Raw genomic sequence first — 22,215 nt, forward strand, 5'->3', positions numbered from 1 at the left:
CATACCCTCATGCCACATATAATTTGTATAGCATGCTTTGTAGCCGCTTTATAAAACAAGGTAAGGTTGTAAATAGCTGACCTGCGTTTATGAATTTTTTAAAGAAATTGAAGGCAATACCTAATGGCTTGGAGATCAAACTCAAACAACTGTTAGTTTCCTCACAAAGCTTCTTCCTTATATGTTTCTTAAGTCACAAGCAGACTTTTTTATTTAGGTTCTTTGTAAGGTGTTTTTTCTAGAGCTTTCTATCAATGGATAAATTTATGTAGCAAGAACATTGATTGCTTTATCTTTACTTGCTTTATAGAATGCAAAATTAATTTCAGTATTAAAAAATTCTTTGTACAACCATAATTTTTCTGCTTTTACACCTCGTTCTTTACATTGTTCTATATGCAACTCGTACATAATATCGGCATTTAATTTAAAGCGAAATACTCTCTGGATCTATCAACAGGGCAATAATGCGAATAAATTTATGTTCTGATATTTTCCCTACATTCTTCTTCAGGCCTCTTTACATTTGGTCAGTGAGATAATTTTTTGTTACTTTACATCAAGAATCTTTACAAGTTCACAGCTTCTTCCCTTTGGAACTTCCTTCATCAGTGGAGCTAAATACTGCCTGTTTATTATATCTTTCATAGCCCAGCTTTCAAAAATCAGTCTACTTTAATCTTCGGTAAGCTGAGATTACAGTTTCTTGAACATTTTGAACAATCCTTATAATCCTTGAGAATGAATCCCTACAAACAAATTTCCATATTGAAACTCTATTACCGGAAGTGGAAACATGAGCCTTTCCTGATGGGCAGTTTTCCTTTCTCAAACTTTTTTAATGTAAGGGGATCTCTACTCCTTTTTTTGTTTTTGTTGTATTTATAACAGTTCTTCTGCAAACAGTTGACCTCTTGTGTTGTTGATAAGAACCAAATATTGTGTTAGCTATTGTTAAAAATAAATAAAAGCTTTACCTACAGCAACTACATCAACTGGAATTTTTACTTTCTTTTCCATTGTTGTACTAAGTATTATTTTGTCCCAGCGTTGTACTATGGTACTGATAGATAATGTTGTCCTCTTCAGGCTTTAGAGGTGTAGGTTGAATGGAATTAGGTTTGCTGAATGAAACCTCTTAACAGCTTCTGGAATGATGCCAGATTTGCAGGAGACAGCAGTTTCTGAAAAAGAAATTCCCATTGTTGAAATACCTTACACTTCAATTATTTTTTGTTTATATTTATTATAAGTTTGTTTATATTTCAATTTTATAAGTTTATTAAAAAGTAACATTACTCTTCAAGTTTATAACCAACTCCGTGTCAGCTATCCTCAACAACGTCCAGTACCTTCTGCATAAGACACACCTTTCTATTTGTCCTGAAATCATTTTTTAAAAATTCTGTACAAAAATTGTTACCACTATTTTTTTTTGTTGAAAATTCATAATTACTAACAGAAACTGCATCAATGCACAACTTACCTTAAATTATTTTTAGAGGTAGAGGCAGATTGATTATTTTTCTTCACTTCCATGTTTAACTTTAAACTTCAAATTATCATTAGATGAAGAAGCAGGAGTGTTTTCAGGAGAATAGTAGTCATCAGAAGAATGACTTAAGTTAATTAGCTTTTCTACCAATCAACCTCCATTTATCCTTTGTTTAAGAACTGCAAGCAGTTTCATTCTCACCATTTTTAAATGTTGACGATTGGTCATATCCTCAAAAAAGAAAAAAACATAAATAAATAACACATCTATTTATAACGTAGTCCATACTCCACACTTTGTGTGAAGCTTCATTGAATACCTGCAGCCAAGTAGCACCACAACTACATTGCAGGAGCACATAAAAATGTAATGCACTTTGTATAACATTTCCAGTGATCAGTATCACTCATATCATCGATAATATTAATGAATGCTTTAAAGGTCTTTACTTTAAGGTCTTAACCTAAAAGCAAATGATTTATGTTGAATGTATATGTGCCAAACTCTATAATATAATTAACAATCTCAAAGATTAATTAAAGGAATCAACTTGTATCATATGAGGCCAAGTACAAAATATTAAATATTTCTATGCTGGTGATTAAGTTAATATTCTACAAAGAATTTTTAGAAATAAATTTTAATGTGCAAATTTCCAGAGTAAATAAATCAATTCTAATAGTTAATTGTCTACTTAGTGCTGTTTTCTTTCTTTATTTGGATAAATTTTAAAATTAGTTTTTCAATTTCATTGTAAGTTTAATTTGTTGATTATTTTTAACATTCACTTTACATAAAGTAGTAGTAAAAATATAATACACTTTTTCTATTAAAGTAGATGAGATCTGAATGTTTAGAAAATGTGACTAATAGCATAATGAGAATAATAAATAAGTAAAAACTTACCTTTGGATGTAAACTCATCATTCTTCTTCCTCTGGATTACATCATATAATATTATGATAGGCTTGCACCACTCAAAAGGAAAGCACTGACTAATGCAACTCAAAAGATTTTCTCAACTCAACGACTTCCATTTGCCACAAATATAAGTGACCGACATAGCAGTTCTTTAATATGAATATTATTTTTATTATAATACGGTAGGAATTTCTTTTAATATTTTTCCATAAAATAGAAATTATTTTATGTAAAGTTTTATATTAATACGTTTACACATGCGTATGCACTATATTTCCAATAGATTATAGATATTTACTACTGATATTTCATACAGATTTAATACATATCATAACAAAATAACATCATATAATAGTTTTGCTAGTGCCAGATAAACCTAATGTCACTTACATTATAACATACCAGCACATATGTTTATATGTCTCTAAAAGCAAAAAATAAATTATATGAAACATAATTCCAAAAACTTTCTCAGTAATAAAAGTGGAGATGTCTTTCTGTTACTAAATACTATGCAAAGAATAACACAATATCGTACACTTACACTTATCGTACATTTTTTGCTGCACTTCATTTAAACTTATTTCATTTGAAAGTGAGTTACGATCCTCCAATCATTTAATTAAGTGGACAGTTACACAATTGCGTTGTGGTGGACACACCACATTGCTTCACATTTTTGTGGTGTCCGTGTCAGCATTTTATATCGGTTTATATATTATTAATTTTGTTTCACATCGCTCAAGTAGTCATGTGGTGTAAGTGAGAACATGTCGGATCCATAACCATGGACACATCAGTTCAAATCCGACTTTATGTACATATTTTTTTTTAAATCTAACTTATTTAACTTTATTAATTTATTAATAATTACTTATTAACCTCAGTAAAAATGTTTAAAATAAAATGAAAAGTTCATAAAATTTTATTTCACTAGTAACATGATTTTTTCAATTTTTTTTTATTTTATTGTTATTATTGAATTATTATTTATTGTAAATCTTTTTTTTACAGAGGTTAATAATTATTAATAAATCAATATATTTAAATTTTAAAAAAATTTAAAAAAGGAGATGAAGTCGATTTAAACTGACATGCCTACCCCTTGTAAGATCCAAATATTTGATTAATTTTATTTGGCTATCTGGAACCAATGAAGGTTAGCACCACTTATGATATATCATTGAAAAACTCTCTGATGAGGGCTAATTACTGCAGTTAAGAAAAACTTGAAAATTCAAATTTCTTGGATTTTGGGCTTTTTGGATAGGTTGATTGCCAAAAGGGGAGATGTACAACTAAATGTTACAACAGTCCTAAATCCAAAATGTCAACATTCTACAGCTAATTGTTTTTGAGTTATGCGAGATACATACATACGTACGAACATCACAAGAGACTAGTCAAAATGGATATTTCCTTTGAAATCTTATAACCAAAATTTTTCGCAATCACAATACTTCCTTTACTTCGTACAAGGAAGTAAAAATTATCAAAACTTGTTAAACTAATAAAAAAGATTACTTTTTTATAATAAATATACTAGACTAAATTACAATAAAATATATATACTAAAATACTATAAATATACAACCACAGATGTATACTATAAACCTTAAACAAGGTTGTAAACTCATAGTCCCACAACAGGAATATCTTTATTGAAGAATAATTTCAGGATAAATTAAAACTGTACATTTTTTTCAACACGACCTTAAAGGACTATAAATCTAACTATAATTTGGTAATTATATCTCAACTATCCCTCATACTGACCAGTTCAGAAATAGTATTAATAATATAATTGATATACAGACTGCATACCATGAAGAAGTATGTAGTCATTAACACAAGTGCTAGTGTAACAGTTGATCATTTCATTATCTAAAGACCTTTCCAATAGTTACTGAGAACTAATAGATGGTTAATACAGCCTGAACAGCAAACTTAAAACTAATATTAGGTTTAAGTCTTGCACATGTGATATACAGAAAGTTATGAACATACTTTTCAAGGAATTTTATTTTCATTCCTTTTCTTTCTGGCTGTAATACAATGTTGATTTGATCTCAGATAGTGAGAGGTTAAGAGGACGTCAGAAAGTATAGAAATTACAACATATATCACAGCATTGAATGTTGAAGCTAAATAAAACTGATAGACTAAACAATTTCAAAGAAACAGAAATGCAATGGCTAATTAATTAAATATAAAGTGGAAGGATGAACCAAGTTGTTACAAGATAATCAATATAAAATCAAAACATGATATAGAAATAACAATAAATAAAAAAAAACTAGACAAAGAATTTATTACATACAAAATAAAACAAATAATATTTGGTCAGGTTAGATTGCCCATGCCTATTACTGCTGTAGGCTTGGGATCTTGTGTATTATAGAGGTATTCACAGAGAAAAACATGAAACATAGACAATCTAATGAAATATGACAATTTGTTAGTAAATAGGAAATTGGAATTTCACAGAAGCTAGTGGGGAGTACAAAAAGGGAAAATAAGCGTATGGATCATAGATGTGAAAGATGAACTATGTTTTAAGAATTTTACACTAAATATTAGTGCACACTGAAAATATGCTTGCAATATGGGAAGGTATCAGATAGTTAAATGACTGGAGAGTGGTTTCAAAATAAAATTACTGACTGTTGTACTGTCATCATAGATAATACTGACAATACAGTTTTGACAAAATATGGGTTCAAGTTGTAGAAACTATTAGAGAAAAAATGAGAATAAAGAGAAGGGTTGAATAAGGACAGAATATTAATATGAAGTAAAAATTTGAACAAATCACACATTAGACTAGAATTAACCTACAAGAATATTTATGTAAAAATGGATGGATTTAAACAAGCAGTAATTAATACTGGGCAAATTTTTTTTAGACAGAAAGGTAACAGTTGCTAGAAATCAATGAACCAAAAAAAAAAAAAAACAAAGTGATAAATGGATCTAAAAAGTATAGATGGAAGACAGGAAACAGAGTTTTTCAGAAAAAATTAAGTTCTGAAACAGCAAAGAAAAACCAGTTGATAGAGAAAAATTATGGTAACTGAGAAAGCAACCACAGCATAAAAAAAAAATACAAAGATTTTCTGGGGTAATAGTCAGGAATATATATATATATATATGTACATATATACACAAGGAATATATCTAAAGTAAAGACCGCTGGGAAATTTCTCTGTAAGGTTGGCGAAACTGTGTCGTTCATGGCCATGCTAGTAATGTATATACTGCATTGTTGTCTGTTAAGTTTTTGCATTGTAGTATCTTTGATTACGTGTGAGTTATTACATTATAAAATGAATAGAAAAGTCGATGTTGCCACTGACTGTGAAATACGTGGAGTCATGCATTTTTTAAACCATCAAAATGTTAAGAAATCTGAAATCATAGACAGTTGGTTGCTGTGAATGGTGTTAATGTAATGAATGAAAGAAACATATGAAAATGGCCTGAGGTTTAGAAATAACAAAATTAATTTGCATGATGAAGAATGTTCAGGGAGGCCCTCAATAATCACAGAGGACTTGTTGCAACACATTGAGCAACAATCTTTTCTAATTTCAAAAGAAAAGATTAAATTAAAAAGAAATTAGAAAACACTGTTGCTCAACGATTTCTGAGCTGTTATTGGTCACATTCATGATCATTTAGACTTCAGAAAGATTTGTGCACCCTGGGTGGTGCACATCTTGATGGAACATCACAAAAAAATCTGAATGGATATTTTGGAATTTTTGATACGCTACACAGAAAAAGGTGTGAAGTTCCTTAATTCAATTGTTATCTGTGATGAGACATGAATTTTGTATTATACACCAGAGAGAAAATGACAGTCAAGTGAATGGAGTCATCCTCAATCATCAACCAGACCAACAAACATCAAGCCTTATTTTACAGCCATTTGGATGCAAACTGATGGCCACAGTCTTTTGGGATCGGTTTGGCATATTGCTGATTGATTTCATGCCACTTGGAACAACTATAAATCCAGATGCCTACTGCGAAACTACGTAAGTTGTGGCGCGCCATGACATTGGGACATGGAAAACTGAAGAAAAAAATAAAGATATAAAACAGATAACTGAGAAGATAGGATGATGTAGCAATTGTTGAAGGTTTAAAATTAGCACAGAAGAAAGAAAAGGAAACTATCAGCCAAACGACAAATTAAATTTAAACATCAACTACCAATTAGATCTGCAACTTGTTAAATTACCTAAGTTCAATTAGACATAATTATAGCAGTGATTATCTTTTTAAGGGTTTTACAGTAATAATGTGAAAAATATATAAATATGATATATGTACCTTTGACAAATCGACTTCCTCTGCTGTCCAAAATGAAGCTTCTGCCTTTTTATACATGAGCCATATATCGTGATATTCGATTGGGAATATAACAAATCTTCTTGGATTCTCTCGCAAAAGTGGTTCCAGTTGTGGATCAAAGTTAACAATTTCGTTGGAACCATTCTCTTCAGTGACACTAATACTTTTTGCTTCATTTTTATCTACCTACAAAAAATAAATATGTTGTTTCTTGTAAAATTTATCTTTCCTAAAACAATAAAACTTATACTCTCCAATCTAAGCACTTGATCAAATACAAATAACAAGAAAATGGTTCCAAGAAAAGAGGAAGGGCCAGTTTACTGTATTACAAATTAGCATATCTACTTGCGTAATTCACATCATTCATATACCTGAATTTTTAAATATTCAGTCAAATACAATTTTCTCACTATCAAAACTTTGTTTCATTATAAACCTAAGTAAAATAATTTCCTCACATAAATCATACACCTACTTTTAGATAAAAACAAAATACTGGTCAAAAAACATGTGAATTACACGAGTAAATACAGTAATTAAAAAAAAAAAAAAAAAAACATTTTCAAAAAACAGCGTTTATGTAGTATTCAAAATTATTGTTAGCAGTACCTAATTAAGCCTATTTATTAGTATTTTTCTTTGATTTTTTAATGTAACAAGCACCAGATCTCATGTATAAGAATGTAACATAAAGCAACTTCAAGTAAAAAAAAAAAAATGTTCAGGCTACATACTTTATAGGCACAAAAAAATCTTGTACTCATTACAAAGAGAGTAAAACAAACAATTTATGTAGCAAGGAAAGATGATTCCCTAAGTGAACCAACATGAATCTCATCTTCCTTTAGGTAAGGTATAACTGGGAAACACAACTCGTTCAGGAATACAATTAATGCACTAGAATAAGCTCATTAAAAGAACATGTTGTATACTAAATTCTTTATGAATGTTTATTATGAGCAAATTTTAATTATAATGGTCTGAATGCATCTATTTCTATATATTTTATTTATATTTGAAAAAAAAAAAACACCAAAATACTGTGTAATATTGAATGTGATTATAATAAAAATCACATTCACATGGTTATTAGTATAGCGTTCAGCTACACTAATTCAGCAGCTTTATATGAACAGTCTGGTGCATTAAGAAATATTAATTAATAAATAACCATTCTTCTAGATGTACTGCTGCTAATCTCTAGAAAATTGGCGAAAAAACAGTAAGCTATAAAAAAATTTGCTGAACCCTTCCTATAAAACTTCATAAGAAAATTTTTTAGAAAAGTATTAAGAAACCATCTTTCGCTTTATTCTTTTGTATTACTTGTTTACAAGAACAATTTATCACTAAAAATTATCAGTTAACACTTGATGGAGCAAGGGATCTCCACCAAATATTTATTAGGAGTTAGAAAATAATCATAATATCAAAGTGGACTGACTCAATTATGTACACACAAGGTATATGTGTATTGATTTTATAATAATCAATTAATAAAACTGGTTAACATAAAATTTAGAACTGAAAAGGGAGTAGGTGTTCTATATAGTATTTTATATACCGAATCTGAATATAAATTTCAAAACAACACATCATGTAATGTTCTTAAGTTACAACTCCTTAAATTTATTTGTTCCACCATTCGTGGAACAATACAGATAAGTTAGTACATCTGTATGTTTGCTTAATCATATCTGATTTATATTGTGATGCATGCAGTACCTATATTTGATACATAACAGTCGAATGATGTTTCATGTCAAGCTAGACATGTCAGTGAGTCAAGTAATGAGAAATTCAACATGATGAAATTTTCTTCAGTCAAGTTCAGCTCTTGGTATGACTTGCTGTGTTCTTTATTTGCGGTAGTGGTTTTATCATACACATATTAAAAAGATTGTTTCATTAAGTGACGCCATAAATTTAGTCAAAGATTTTTATGACAGAACAACTTTTGGCATTATTTTATTAAACATCAAGATTTGTCAAGTTGTGTGTATGTTTCGCACTGTTTTATTGCACCCCATGGTGAAACAATTTTTAGAAGTTTTTATTAAGTATTTATAAATTAAAACTTAATTGTCGGTCCCTTGCGAGACCAAGATAAATCTTAGGCTCCACATGTAGCATGCATCAAGTGCTATGTTAACCCAGCGATTAAAAGAAAAAAGAGCATTTGCCTTTAGGCATACCTATGATTTGGAGAAAGCCTACTAACCATTATGATTAACTGATATTTTTTCTTAACAAATGTTACTCATTTCAATTCAAACAATAAAAGCAGTATTGCACACCCAAATGCTCGTTCACCTGAGACTAGGTACTTCATGGTGTTGATTTACTGATTCTGATCGCTCCAAGTCTTGGAAAGAAATTTCTGATTCCCCAGAAGGCTCAACAGATGAATCCTCAACTTCAATAGATATCAATTACATTTGATAAGAATCAAATACTGAACCTCACCTAACCACACAAGTAGAACTGAGTGACCTAATTCAAAACTTGTATAGGTTGAAACACACAGAACTCTAGGGTTCACATCTTAAAGAATTGAATTTATTAAACAAGTATATTAAAGTTTCAATATATAGAAATCAAAATGAAAATTTACTGAAATTCTTTAAAAGAGATGATCTAATTTGTTCCTGCCATGACGTTAGGAGGCTCATGTCTGAACTGGACATTGAATATGTTATTCATGATCGGTGTCGATTTATTGATTCATCAAAAAGAAACTTAAAAGCAGTGTTGTTGCATAATTCGAATAAGCTTTCTTCTATACTGGTAGCACATGTTGTACCAATGAAAGAATGAACACTCATGGCGAATTATTGCCGACCAGAAAGAGATAGGGCTTCTTCTCGGTCTCCAGGGTAGCTTTACATAATATATGTGTTTGTGAGAGTCAAATTACAGATAAACACTATGCAGTTAAAGACTGGTAAAAAAGAAATCAGTTTACCCCAGGAAAGGAAAATGTCAATATTCCCCTTGTCAAAGCAGATTGTATTACTTTACCACCTCTACATAAAAAACTAGACCTGATGAAGAACTTTGTAAAAGCATTAGATAAATTACTAGCTTTAAACATTTAGCTGAGTTTTTTCACAATTAAGTAAAGCTAAATTAAAAGAGGGAATATTTATTGGACCACAAATAAGAAAATTAATTAGTGAAAATATATTTGACAGCAGACTGAATCCTAAAGAACTAGCAGCATGGACGGCAATTAAAGATGTCATTACTGGTTTTCTTGGAAACAAAACTGAAAACCATGATCAGCTTATAAATGAACTCTTAAGTGAACTACAAAAATTTTGACAGCAGAATGTCATTGAAAATTAATTTTTTTACATTCTATTTGGAGTTTTCCCTTTAAACTTGGGTGAATCAGCAACGAACAAGTAGAAAGGTTCCACCAAGATATATTGCAGATGAGTGACTACTGCTGGACGATATAAAGAAAACACTTCACTGAACACAAAAAGAAAATAATTAAGATAACGTAAATGTCTGTAAAACAAAAGTAGGAATTTTAATTGTAATTATTTTTATTATCTTTGTATTGATTATTTAAAAACTTTCTCAATATTTTAAAGGGCCAAAACTAAAAATCTGATTTCATTTTAAGATTCAGCATAAAAAATACATTCTAATTCTTTTACTTTTATCTCTGTTCCAATTTTTTTTTGACCTGTGTAATTAGAAGACCTAGTTTTACAGTAGAAATCCAAGTACATCCTCAAAGAAATCAATTTAGCCTCAGAAATGGGTTTTGAGAATTGCTGCAGATAAAGGAATGTTTCCTTAAGTGAATGCAAAAACATTTCTGCCGAAGTTTCACCAAATAAAAGGTGAGATTCCATAACAATTTCTTATGAATGATACGACTACAGGGATATTCAAAATATAACCAAACCAAAAATCACACCAGCAATTATGTTGACCCCCTAATGACTGCTCGCATTTAATCATACAAAAAGACTGGAACAAATTTATTTGTATTTGATGCTATCACCCAAGTTGACAAATAATTAGGGCATGAAATGTGATACGAAACTCTGCTATTAAAAATCATGAAAAAAATGTTTTAATCACCCAAGTGCAAGTCTCAACATGCACTAACCAAGTAGGTTACAATGAATAAAATAAAAAACTGATCTAATAATTGCTTATAATAAAACAATTTATAGAATTTAAAAGAATAGGTTTTATCAAAAGAAAAAAAGAATCATATACTATTATACAAACTAATCATAACCTTCACCTTTAAAAATCCATTAGATTCCATCACATGAATTAGATATTTGCAAAAATTTGTGTCATTTATAAATGTTAATTTCAATCATAACTAAAAAAATATACATGTTATCTACACAGTGTATATTATTTGAAAATTAATAAACACATCTTTTTAACAAGGAAGAATAAACATAAATACATTAATTTAAAATAATGGCACACCATAAACTTACATTGACATAAAGAAACAAACAAACACGTATATTCTAATCTAATAAAATATCTGATAATATAAAATAAATCTTCTTAAGAGAAAACAATAAATAAACAATTTAAACAGTGATAACATTATCAAATTCACTCCAAAGTAATCATTAATATTTTTAAACAAATCAATATTATTTTTGTTCAATTTTCTTTTATTACTTCAAAGAAACTAAATTATATTAACTATCTTATTAAACGATGCTAAAAAAAAAGAATATAACAAAAACAAAGACTAAAGTTACAATTTTCTGAATTCTCACACTAAAATAAAGATAATACACAGATTTTAAGATAATAGTATAAAATTAAATTATATTCTTTAATCGGATTTGATCATTATCAGTTTTTATTTCAGATAAATTACCCACATTACTAAATACTAAACACATTAATAATCTTATCGATTTTATTTTGGGAACTACTAATAATGTTATTATCACATTGAACTATTATACTTTGTAACTTGGCCAGCGAACAAAGAAAAAATCAAGCATAATATTTTACATATTATAAAATTTATTATGCGTTACGACAATTACATCAAGTAGCACCATGTTTAAAAATATTTATATTTTCACTCCATAAAACATTACATAATTTTAATTAAAATGATTGCAACACAATGTTGAAAAATTTTTTTCACTATAATTTTTGTCTACAGCACTCAAAAATGTGCTTAATTTTTATGAGCAACCAAATTCAAGAAAAAAGAAAACATAAATGACGATTATTGACATTAAAAGTTGTCATTCCAAGCATTTGCTCTTCTTTTAATAACTCTATAATTAAATACACATTTTTCTTTAAACCTAATTACAAGTTACATATGCTGGATTGTTTTATTTAGAATGTAGGCATTAACTCACAGCTTGACATTACATTTTGTTCCGTAAATAACTCTTAGGGGACAGACATTCAAAAACTGATAATCTGCCAAATTAATAATTTGTGATAAAATAGATAACAAATAAGAAGCCTGTTAATTTTACTCCAAAAAATGGCATTTTTCTAACAATTCTGATTTTTGATGGCTTACAAGGCCAGGGTTCAGATAGTTCTCAGCATATCAAAGAAAACACAAAATTTTCAAGGTTTTTTTTTTGTTTTTTAACAAAATTACCTTGTAATAATTCAATATATTTAGGCCAATTTTCCAACACACTTAAAAGTGATTTGTCCAATACTGCAAAACAAGTAGCTATCTCAGCTTTGAACTCATTATGTGATGGGAATCTCCATTTAAGAAGACAAAGTAATTGCTGAGAACAAAATCCAATACATGTGAAAGCCCTTCTATGACCTTTGCACTTCAAAGCAAAGGTCATAGAATTTTGAATTTTGCAACAACCTGAGACATGTGCAGGTGAATGAATTATCATGGTGAAAGGGCACTTTCTTTTTACTCAGATTTCGACGTTTAACCTGAATAGCATTTTTAATCAGTTCAGTAGTGAAGCATATGGTGACTTCATACACAAATATTTTTTTCTTTAGTTTAAATATAGATTTATTAAGTTATTAATCTCCAATTGTAAAAAAAAATGTTTAATATATAATTCAATAGTAACAATAATTCAATTCTTTAACTCAAACTGCATAATGAATAAAAGTTTTATATAAAAAAAGAAAATTCTACTTTCACATATAATAAAAATTCTTGAAATTCTTGATTTAAACCGATGTTTAATACATCGGTTACAGATCCAACACATTCTCACTTACACTTTAAAGAATAGGAGGATCATACCTCATTTTCAAATGAATTGCAACAAAAAATGTGTATATGTAATTTAATAGGCATAAAGGGAGTCATGTGGTATCCTCATCGGATTTTTTACAATTAAAAATGAAGAAGGATCCCCTTAGTAAAATGTAACTTTTTGTACGTCCTCCGTGATTACACCTTTTAAAAGAAATACTTTTACAGCTTTAACTTTTTATCCACTCAGAAATGTCCAAACTTATTTGCTTTACTAGACTTCCACAAACAAGTAATTAAATGCAGGAGTCTGAAACCTTGCAGTACGTCATCTGAAGGATCATATTTGTGTCATCTCTGTCAGGAGGGAACTTTTTTAACGTAGTATATTTAAAAAAGGGTTAACACAAAAACCTGAATTTATATAAAATAATCTTTATTGCACATAAACATGTAAAAATATAATTTTGCATTTTGGAGTTATGTGGTAGATTATCACATTTTCAAGTTATGTGCAGTATTAGGAAAATACCAACAAGAAAGCATAATTTTTGGTTTTCATAGTTTAATACTGAAACTATCTCATTGATAGAACAGCCTCACTTTAATTACAAATATTTTCATTTCATTAGAAATACGGTGTAAAACGGAAACAGATTTTGTGCACATTATACACAAATCAGACAAGACTGTACTGGAAATACATTAAAAAACATTATAATATTTACAATAAAAATATGTAATACTTAATGCGTTGGCTGCAACATTTATATAAATATTTTTTTAATGAAATTTTTGTGCGTTGCAAGTCACTATTAGCCTACTGGGCTGGTCTAGTGGTTAACATCATCGCAAATCAATTGTTTGACAGCTGATTTACAAAGTCAGAGGTTCTGAAGTTCAAATCCTAGTAAAAGTTAGTTGCTCTTTTATAAACTTGAATACTAGACAATGGACAGTGGATACCAATATACTTTGGTGTGTGGGGCTCAATTAACCACAAATCTTAAATTCCTATACTGCCTGATCTGTACAAGACTACACCTTATTTACATGTCGTACATATCATTCACGACTTACTGGGCCATGGGGAATTGCCTGTTGTTCATTAGTTAATATGATTGCAACATGCACATTAGAAAATAAACAAACAAGACGCCATTGTCCGGTACTCGCATTTTCACTGGTGTTACAGAACACATATCTTTTGCCCCTTCTAATGCTATCTATCATGGTCAGAACTATTTGTGAATTTTATATTCAAATGGTGTGTTACCCAGTCACTTAGGTTGGGTACAAATTTAATTCTTCTAATGTCAGAATTTAATCTTTAGAATTAATCAATAAGACAAAAATACAACTGCCATACAAAAGGGAAACTGGGGAAAATAGCATGCCTTATCATAGAAGCTTGTACAGGACATATATAGCCAGTACTGCCGCTCTGTTAAAATACAACACTTAGGATAGTATAATTCTTTAACTCAAACTGCATAATGAATAAAAGTTTTATATAAAAAAAGAAAATTCTACTTTCACATATAATAAAAATTCTTGAATGTTTGGTAAAAACAGAAGTAAAAAATTGTGAAAATAAGATAAGTCACTAATACATCATTCTGTACACTGGAAGTAGAGATTCAAAAGCCCAATTTTTCCTAAAACTAATCATTTAACATCTTCTGCTCTTCCTAATGGTTTATTAGAGAAAAACAATATGGTATTAATTATTAAGGATGTCAAAAAAGCTCTACAGAAAATAAATTTTATACTTCAGTGGTAGAAGACCACACTAATAAATTTTAATGTGAAATTTCTTGGAAGGGAGCATTCTGGTCAAAAATCATACTCTAATACAGTCATACCATTCACATAATTTGCATAGTAAAAACAAACTTCAAATTTGTATTTAATCTTCAAATATCATCATGTCATTTGTTCACAAACAACTTCAAAATGCTGTAGGAGTTCCCCATTATAAACCTAAATAAGCTGTACTGGGAGTGTACATTCCAGACATGGTATTTCCTGTCAGTTTCAAGCAGATATAATTTTTCAAACACATACATACTCAAATTTATTTTTACAAAAAGTAAAATTATTTATTAAAATAATTCAGAAAGTGGATTAAATTTATAGTTTTTAATAAATAGGAGTAACTAAATGAAAAACAAAACAATTATGTTAAAACTGCAGTAAATATACCTCTTTATTGCTGGCATTTTTTAATTAATTGCATACGGCATATCTACCATTATAACTAAAAATTATAAAATTACATTATTTTGTGCTAATCTCAGATTTTTGTACTGTCATTATTTTTTAAATATACTATTAAAAAATTAAATTTTTATAAATCCCACTTTTGAAAAGAAAGTGGCTTTAAAATAATAGACTTCACATTTTTTATTGATTTTACCACATAGTAAATAAACTGAAAGATATCAGTTTGTCTCTTATGAATTATTTAACTATGAACTTTGAACAAAGAGTAATTTCAAGCCCTACGTTTTAACTTAATTCTTATATTCTAAATAGAATAAACCAGATATGTAACACCTCATTTTGTAGCTAGCAATTTTCTTAATTAATAGGTTTTTAAAGTAAACTGATATTTTAATAAATGTAAAAGTTAAAAAACTTAAGTGCTTGCAACAATCTTTATGTCAATGGTGGCCATAAATATTGATAAAGTACATTTTTGACCTCTATAAAAGATAAGACAAATTATGGTAAAAAATGTAATTTTTTAAGTGTTAAAAACATCATAATGTGATTAAATGATTATAGTAGACAGTCGAAACTTTGGTCTGTGCATACATGGAGTTGAAGTAGAATGTAATTCCACTTGTATATAGCATAATTAATCTGCAAAAATATCCTGAGAGAATGATAACATCAATTACTATTTTATTGTATAGTATTTAGATCAGCTGGATGACAATAATATTTTTACTTCACAAATTAAACTAATAAAATATCCTTGGCTTATATTGTTACTTTAACGGCTTTATATAAAAACAAATTTGTCTTCCTCCATTATTATCAGAGGTAACATATGGAATGATAGATACATTGTGTGGAAAAATATGCACATTACTAATGTGCATACTACTACTACTAATGAATAAGAAATTGAGTAATTATAGTAGATATAAAATTTAAAAAAAGTAATCAAACTTAGTATATTAATCTCACAAAATTACTGACTGAGTAGTCTTCATTTAAACTTATAATTGCTACTTTTTCCTTTTTTCAGAAATATAAATAAACAATTTATTACAACTTGAATTAAATTTTATTTTCTTATTTAATTTTTTGTACTAATAGCCTTATCCATCATATTGATCACAAGTTATGATGTTTATAAAAAAAAGATGGACAAGATGCGATCATGTCATGAAAATCTAATTATTTTATTCTTGATAATGAGATCAATCATAAATACATCTTTTATTACGCAAATGTAAACCTCTCTATTAATCATGTTTACAATTAATAAATTTTAGTAATTGGACATATAGTCTTAAAATGATTTGCACATATAACATTGCAATTATCAAATTTTTGTTACTATTTCCCATCTAATAGACTTCTCTCCTTAAGTTCATATAATATAAAAATTAATTGTTTTTATGAGGTTGGTTACGTAAAAGGTTATCATCGTAGTTGTATTTAGGTATCTAATGTGATGTTATACACAGTATTGTGATTTTACATCCTAACAAGAATATCACTTTCAAATTTGTTTTTTGTAGTAAGGTGTACTAGGTTCTGAAATTTTCATTTAAGTACTTTGCCGAAAGTGGATTACATTTTCCCATCACAATGATACGCGGTTGATTAGCGCTTCGCGAAAATATGTTGGTATCTGATTGCCTCCCTTCATAGTATTATGCTACCCTCTTGTGAAACAAATTTCAAAAAAATTCAGTATATTAAAGAGATTTAACAAATTCTGACAAAAAAAACCATTACGATTGGATATTTTTTATGCCTGTACCAACAAAAAAATTGAAACAGTACAAAAATTACGATAATTTAATTGCAAAATTTTTTTTGCGCATTTCTACTGTTTTTTATTAGCGAAATTTTTTTTTTTGCTTTGTGTTTATGAAGCATAGTTTGCTGATTTTAAAAATAATACTTTCAAGCAAATCGGTTGAAAATTGGGCAAAATATGATTAAAAACCCAAATCATAAATCACAGATTAGTAACATATGTTAGTATAAGTGAAAGTAAAATCAGAAAACTACGTTTTATAAAAATCCCAACCACTCAAAAGGCTATTCAGATGACAAAAAACCATTTTTACTGTGTACTGTTATTCATTACGAATCGATATGTGTTACATGTTTACCGATATCATTTGTCAGAAAAGATATTTATAGACCTCAAGAAAAAGTGACGTATTTATGACCACAAATTCCTTCTTTTTTTTGTGTGCCGTATATCATAATTTATTGTGTTTCAATACATCGATATGTTGCTAGTAAGATAAGCTATTTTTGTAAATAATAAATAAATCCGTAATCCTCATAGGAATTATAATACACAAGTCACACACACTAGCACATTTCTGAGAAAAAAATGGTCATATTCTTTCTAGTCTAAATAAAACATTTTACATCGTATAAACGTCGTTCAAATTGTGTATAAAAAAAAAAAAAAAGACTTAGATCCCATATAAAATGATTTTGTACCAGCCGCACATAACCAGTTTTAAAAACTGACACGGCACATAACCAGTTCCAAGGCTACATGATCTGAAAAGGTTAAAAATAATCTTACTGTTATACATGAAGCTGTATACTCATCCACAAACATAGTGACAACACTGAATGCATAGAAGAAATAAAATCTGTATACTCATTCACAAACATAGTGACAACACTGAATGCAAAGAAGAAATAATTTTATTAAACATGAGAATACTGACACAAATTGAGTCTGTATATAAATTTCTTATAAACTTTAATAAACTGTGAAAAACAGGATCCAAAATTTCACATAACAAAAACATACTTTGACACCTGCAAAAATTTACTATAACAAAAGTAACAACTTTTTGGACAGAACACAGTGAAGAAAAACGAGTCCACTGATATAAGTCAGAATAAAATAATAAGCACAGAATGATGCCAATGATCACTCATCAAGGATAAGTTCAAAATCCACCATTAGTAGCAAAACTGATGCTTAATTGTTTTGACCCTAGAAGACACATTGCTCTTTGCTGAGATGCTTAGTGATAGGTGGACCTTGCAATTAAAAGCATATGCCAAGAACTATTGTCAAATGGTGTTGAATGGGCAACATACGGTGCTCTGCAGCAGCATTACATACATCACACTGAATAACACATTGCATTTTGTTGATCCGCAAACCCGAGCCTATACTCAAATATTTGAAAGTATGTGGGCGAAGGCCAAAAATCAGAACAAGAAACATTGCAGCCAATTAATGATAGATTCATACTTAATTTAATATACATAGCAGCAGCAGTATCAAAATGAAGATTTATTTTTAAAAAGTTCTTCAATGTGTTTATCTATCATATTTTGTAGTATTCTACATTACCTTTTTATATTTTTTTTGTGTTTATTCTTGTATAGTTACGGTGATTATAATTGTATAGTGCATGTTTATTATTAAATAGTTTAAGACAGTTTGTCATATCATGTTATAATCTATATAATTGTTTGGACCTTTTCCACTTAATGGAAAAAGTACAAAACTATTATATAAATTATAATATGATAGAGAAAAACATGAAAAAAGGTACATAATCATGACTTACAAATTATAAGTCTTTGTAAGAAAGAGTAACATGTCAACAAATAATGTCAGTTTTTTATGAAGATACATTGGCTTAGCAAAAATACATGTTTTCCTATGCCATCCTGAACAAGTTAAGATGTAGATGATACACCTCAAAAAACTGAAGGACAGTGCATGCACAATTCACTACTTAATTACAAATATATTTTTATAGTCATAAAAGAGCTTTGTGATGCTGGAACAAGATCTTACATGGAAAAGCTAAACAACATTAAAACAATAGATACTTACAATTTCTGTAGTTTTAGTAATGTTCAGAATATTTCCATTTTCGTGTAAAGGGATATTTCTATGGCAAACTCCATTCTGGTTTTTCTGAAACAAAATGTCTATAAAAGAAATGATATAAAAGTGTGTAATGGTGCTTAATAATACTAGCTATGTAATAAATCTGGCAAAGCCTCTACTAATTCGGTGACTGAAGCAAATTCCTGATACTTAGATATCATGATAATTAGATACAAACAAGAACTGATATTTATCTTTATATATTTCCTGATAATAATGATTTCATGTCTGGTGTTAGTTTTTTATATCGGTTAATAATATAGTTTACCACAGTTTTAATTCTTTAAATATTGGAAAACCCAAGGGTCATCATCTAATCTTTATTCTAAAACTTTCAGACATTAAACAGAACTTCCACACTTTTCTTCAAATATTAAAATAATATTAAACTATACATATATTAAAATAAGGCAATGAACAAATAAAGGCAAATAAGTAACTCATCACTAATTCTTAATAAATAGACCAATTTAGTAAAGTGCACTTACAGAATTTTTTTAAAAATCTTAAATGAAAAAATACTGAGGATTTATAAGTCATTATGTTTAGGAAGAACAAACATACAATTAGCTTTCTTAAAGTCTGTGCAGAGGTGTAAGATATTAGTATTTGGGGCAACACGCCCAAATTTTTTTTTGTAATTTTTCCCAAGAATATGTAAATAATTCTGATTAATTATATAATTTTGTTTAATTTACAGGTAAATGGAAAGTTCATGAATCTTATATATATATATATATATATATATAATATATATATACATATGGACTTTGTTATTAACAATAGAGCAAACAAATGAATCAAGTCAGAAATCATGGAAACAAACGGAGATTAGACAAAGAAAATAACAAATATCCAGGTCATGTAAAAAAAATGAAATGTAGCTGGATAAAATAAATATTTTTATCAAAACGCAGGTGACGTAACTAACCATGTAGTACTTTGTATGGTGAAAGAAATAGATAACCAGAAAAATATGAAATTCTGATTTATTGAAAAATTTTGGTAAAGTTCGGCAAGACAATGTTGAAAGCAACACACAAACGGTAATAACAAATTACAGCTAATGGTTTGTTCGAGGTGTTAAGTATTGTATAAGTGTCCTAAAACGTCTTCCTTAATTATTCAATATTCATTAAAAGAATATCTTAGTTACACAATGACCTTTTAAATGGCGACTTTAGAATCATCTAGAAACGCATCAGGGCGATTATTTGGATTATTAACAAATTACAATTCGATTTCAGACCTTTGAATTTTGATATTTCTGGTATGTCCAGAAATTTCATTATCATGAATTTCAAGGTTTGTTTCTAAAAAAATTATGCGGCAATCAACCACATTCCTAATTAATTCCCTCCAAAACGCACTATTCTAAGGAAATTCACTAAACAGAAAAAGTATTTTGAATTTAAACGATCAATCAGTTTTCACTAGCTATTACCAAAATAATCAGCACAATCAATTCAAACCTTTAAATAACAAGCACAAAAACCTCTACTATAATCCATAACCTCACTTATTCACTAGACTTCCTACATCGACACCGATCAACTACAGCAACCAAGTATTCATTGCATTTATGCATAAAATGCCTATTTCAACACAACTGTTAATAAATAAAAGAAATTGGTGCTTTTGTGCAGTTAAATAGTACCGATTATGTAGATTTAACTGATGCAACAACTAGCCTGTACTCCATCTTGATCCCGCCAAAATTTGTTCAGGATACTTCTCGAAGTAACTTAACTTCTTTAAATCTATTGAGCTACACGAATGTTTGATTACCAAATAAACGTTTAAAACGTGGAACTACAAAGCAGTAACCATCATTTTCTTATTTACTTCACACAATCATCCAGTTACACAATTTAACCCTACAAAAATCTATTAAATTAATTAATCAAATAAATGTAATATTACCTTGCCATTTAAATTAATTTTATCAACCTTTGAATGAAGATTTTCCTTTTCATTAATTACAGAGAATGTGAATGGCATCCTGGAAAACGAAAACTGAACTTCACACGATCACAACCTAACTCAGTGAAGCAATGTAGTAGAGTGACTTGACACCGGCGGTTTTACAGAATTTAGTTAACGTTGGCGGGAAAAAATCACGTGGCACATAACAAATTTAAATGAAATTGAGTTTAAATTAATTTGATGGACAAAACGATAACTTAAAACCATTAAAGGCTAATGCATATAAAATCTAGGGTAAAATAACTAAATTTATAGGTTTTACTTTATAAAAATGTTTAGCTACTTTTCTATTGGAAGATGATTTAAGCGGTAACCAATGGAAAGTCATTGAACTTGGCGGTACCCAAGTGGGAAAACAATCTTTTTTAAAAAGAAAAAAGTAATTGTTTCTATTCCCGCGATCTAGTAACTTCGTAGGTCGCTGAAACGTAACGGCAGTTTTACCAATTACGGAATGTGACGTAGAGATAGTAATACTCATTTTATTAATTTTTTGATTAGAGCAGTGATACCCAAACTGTGGGCCGCGGCGCCCCGGGGAGCCGCGAAATATTGTAAAACCTTCATAATTAATTGACCCAAGACATTTATAATTGTAATGTAATTTTAATAAAGTAAAAAAATAATTAAGATACAGAATTTTTTTATTTTTACCTCTTATTTATGAGTAGTCATACTTTAATTTAGGGTAGGCCGCCGTGGAAAAAAATTAATTGAAAAAGGGCGCCGCGACCCGGAAATTTTGGGAATCATTGGATTAGATTATTTTTTAAAAGAATAATATATTCTTATGTTAGAGAAAGAAAAATTAAACGATATTTACGATCGTAAAGATCTATATCACTTGATGTCCAGAAGCAAAAAATTTGTAAAAATGGTTTAAATTTCTGTATATTAAAAAATTAGGTAATTCAACTGGGTTAGGAGGTTTAGATAATTTAGCGGCCTGAATTTTTGACACCTTTAATTTTACTATATCCTGAAGACAGACTGTATTTTGAAAATTCAAATATGGCATTTCAAATTTCTGTAAATTAAAATAGGAGAAAGAAGAGCTTGCTCTAAATGGTAGTGCAAGGGGAATAAATTCAAAAATGTATGCTTTTCATT

At 28.9% G+C, this 22,215-nt stretch overlaps 1 protein-coding gene across 2 annotated transcripts in view; it reads right to left on the reverse strand.

Moving 5' to 3' along the window:
• RnrS (ribonucleoside-diphosphate reductase subunit M2) overlaps positions 1-21,182 on the reverse strand; it is a 37,566-nt gene extending 16,384 nt beyond the window's left edge. Inside the window, exons 1-3 of one of the 2 annotated variants that reach the window (XM_075369723.1) lie at positions 21,043-21,182; positions 19,063-19,146; positions 6,755-6,961 (exon numbers count right to left, since the gene is read on the reverse strand). In XM_075369723.1, the coding sequence (XP_075225838.1) occupies positions 6,755-6,961; positions 19,063-19,146; positions 21,043-21,120 (369 nt within the window). In that variant the 5' untranslated portion in view covers positions 21,121-21,182. Of the gene's footprint in view, positions 1-6,754; positions 6,962-19,062; positions 19,147-20,591; positions 20,749-21,042 lie in introns of those variants that run through there. The other variant, XM_075369724.1, reaches the window with a different exon arrangement.
• Positions 21,183-22,215: the final 1,033 nt, after the last annotated feature.

The sequence above is a fragment of the Lycorma delicatula genome, chromosome 6 (assembly GCF_047948215.1).
Source record: "Lycorma delicatula isolate Av1 chromosome 6, ASM4794821v1, whole genome shotgun sequence".
NCBI lineage: Eukaryota > Metazoa > Arthropoda > Insecta > Hemiptera > Fulgoridae > Lycorma > Lycorma delicatula.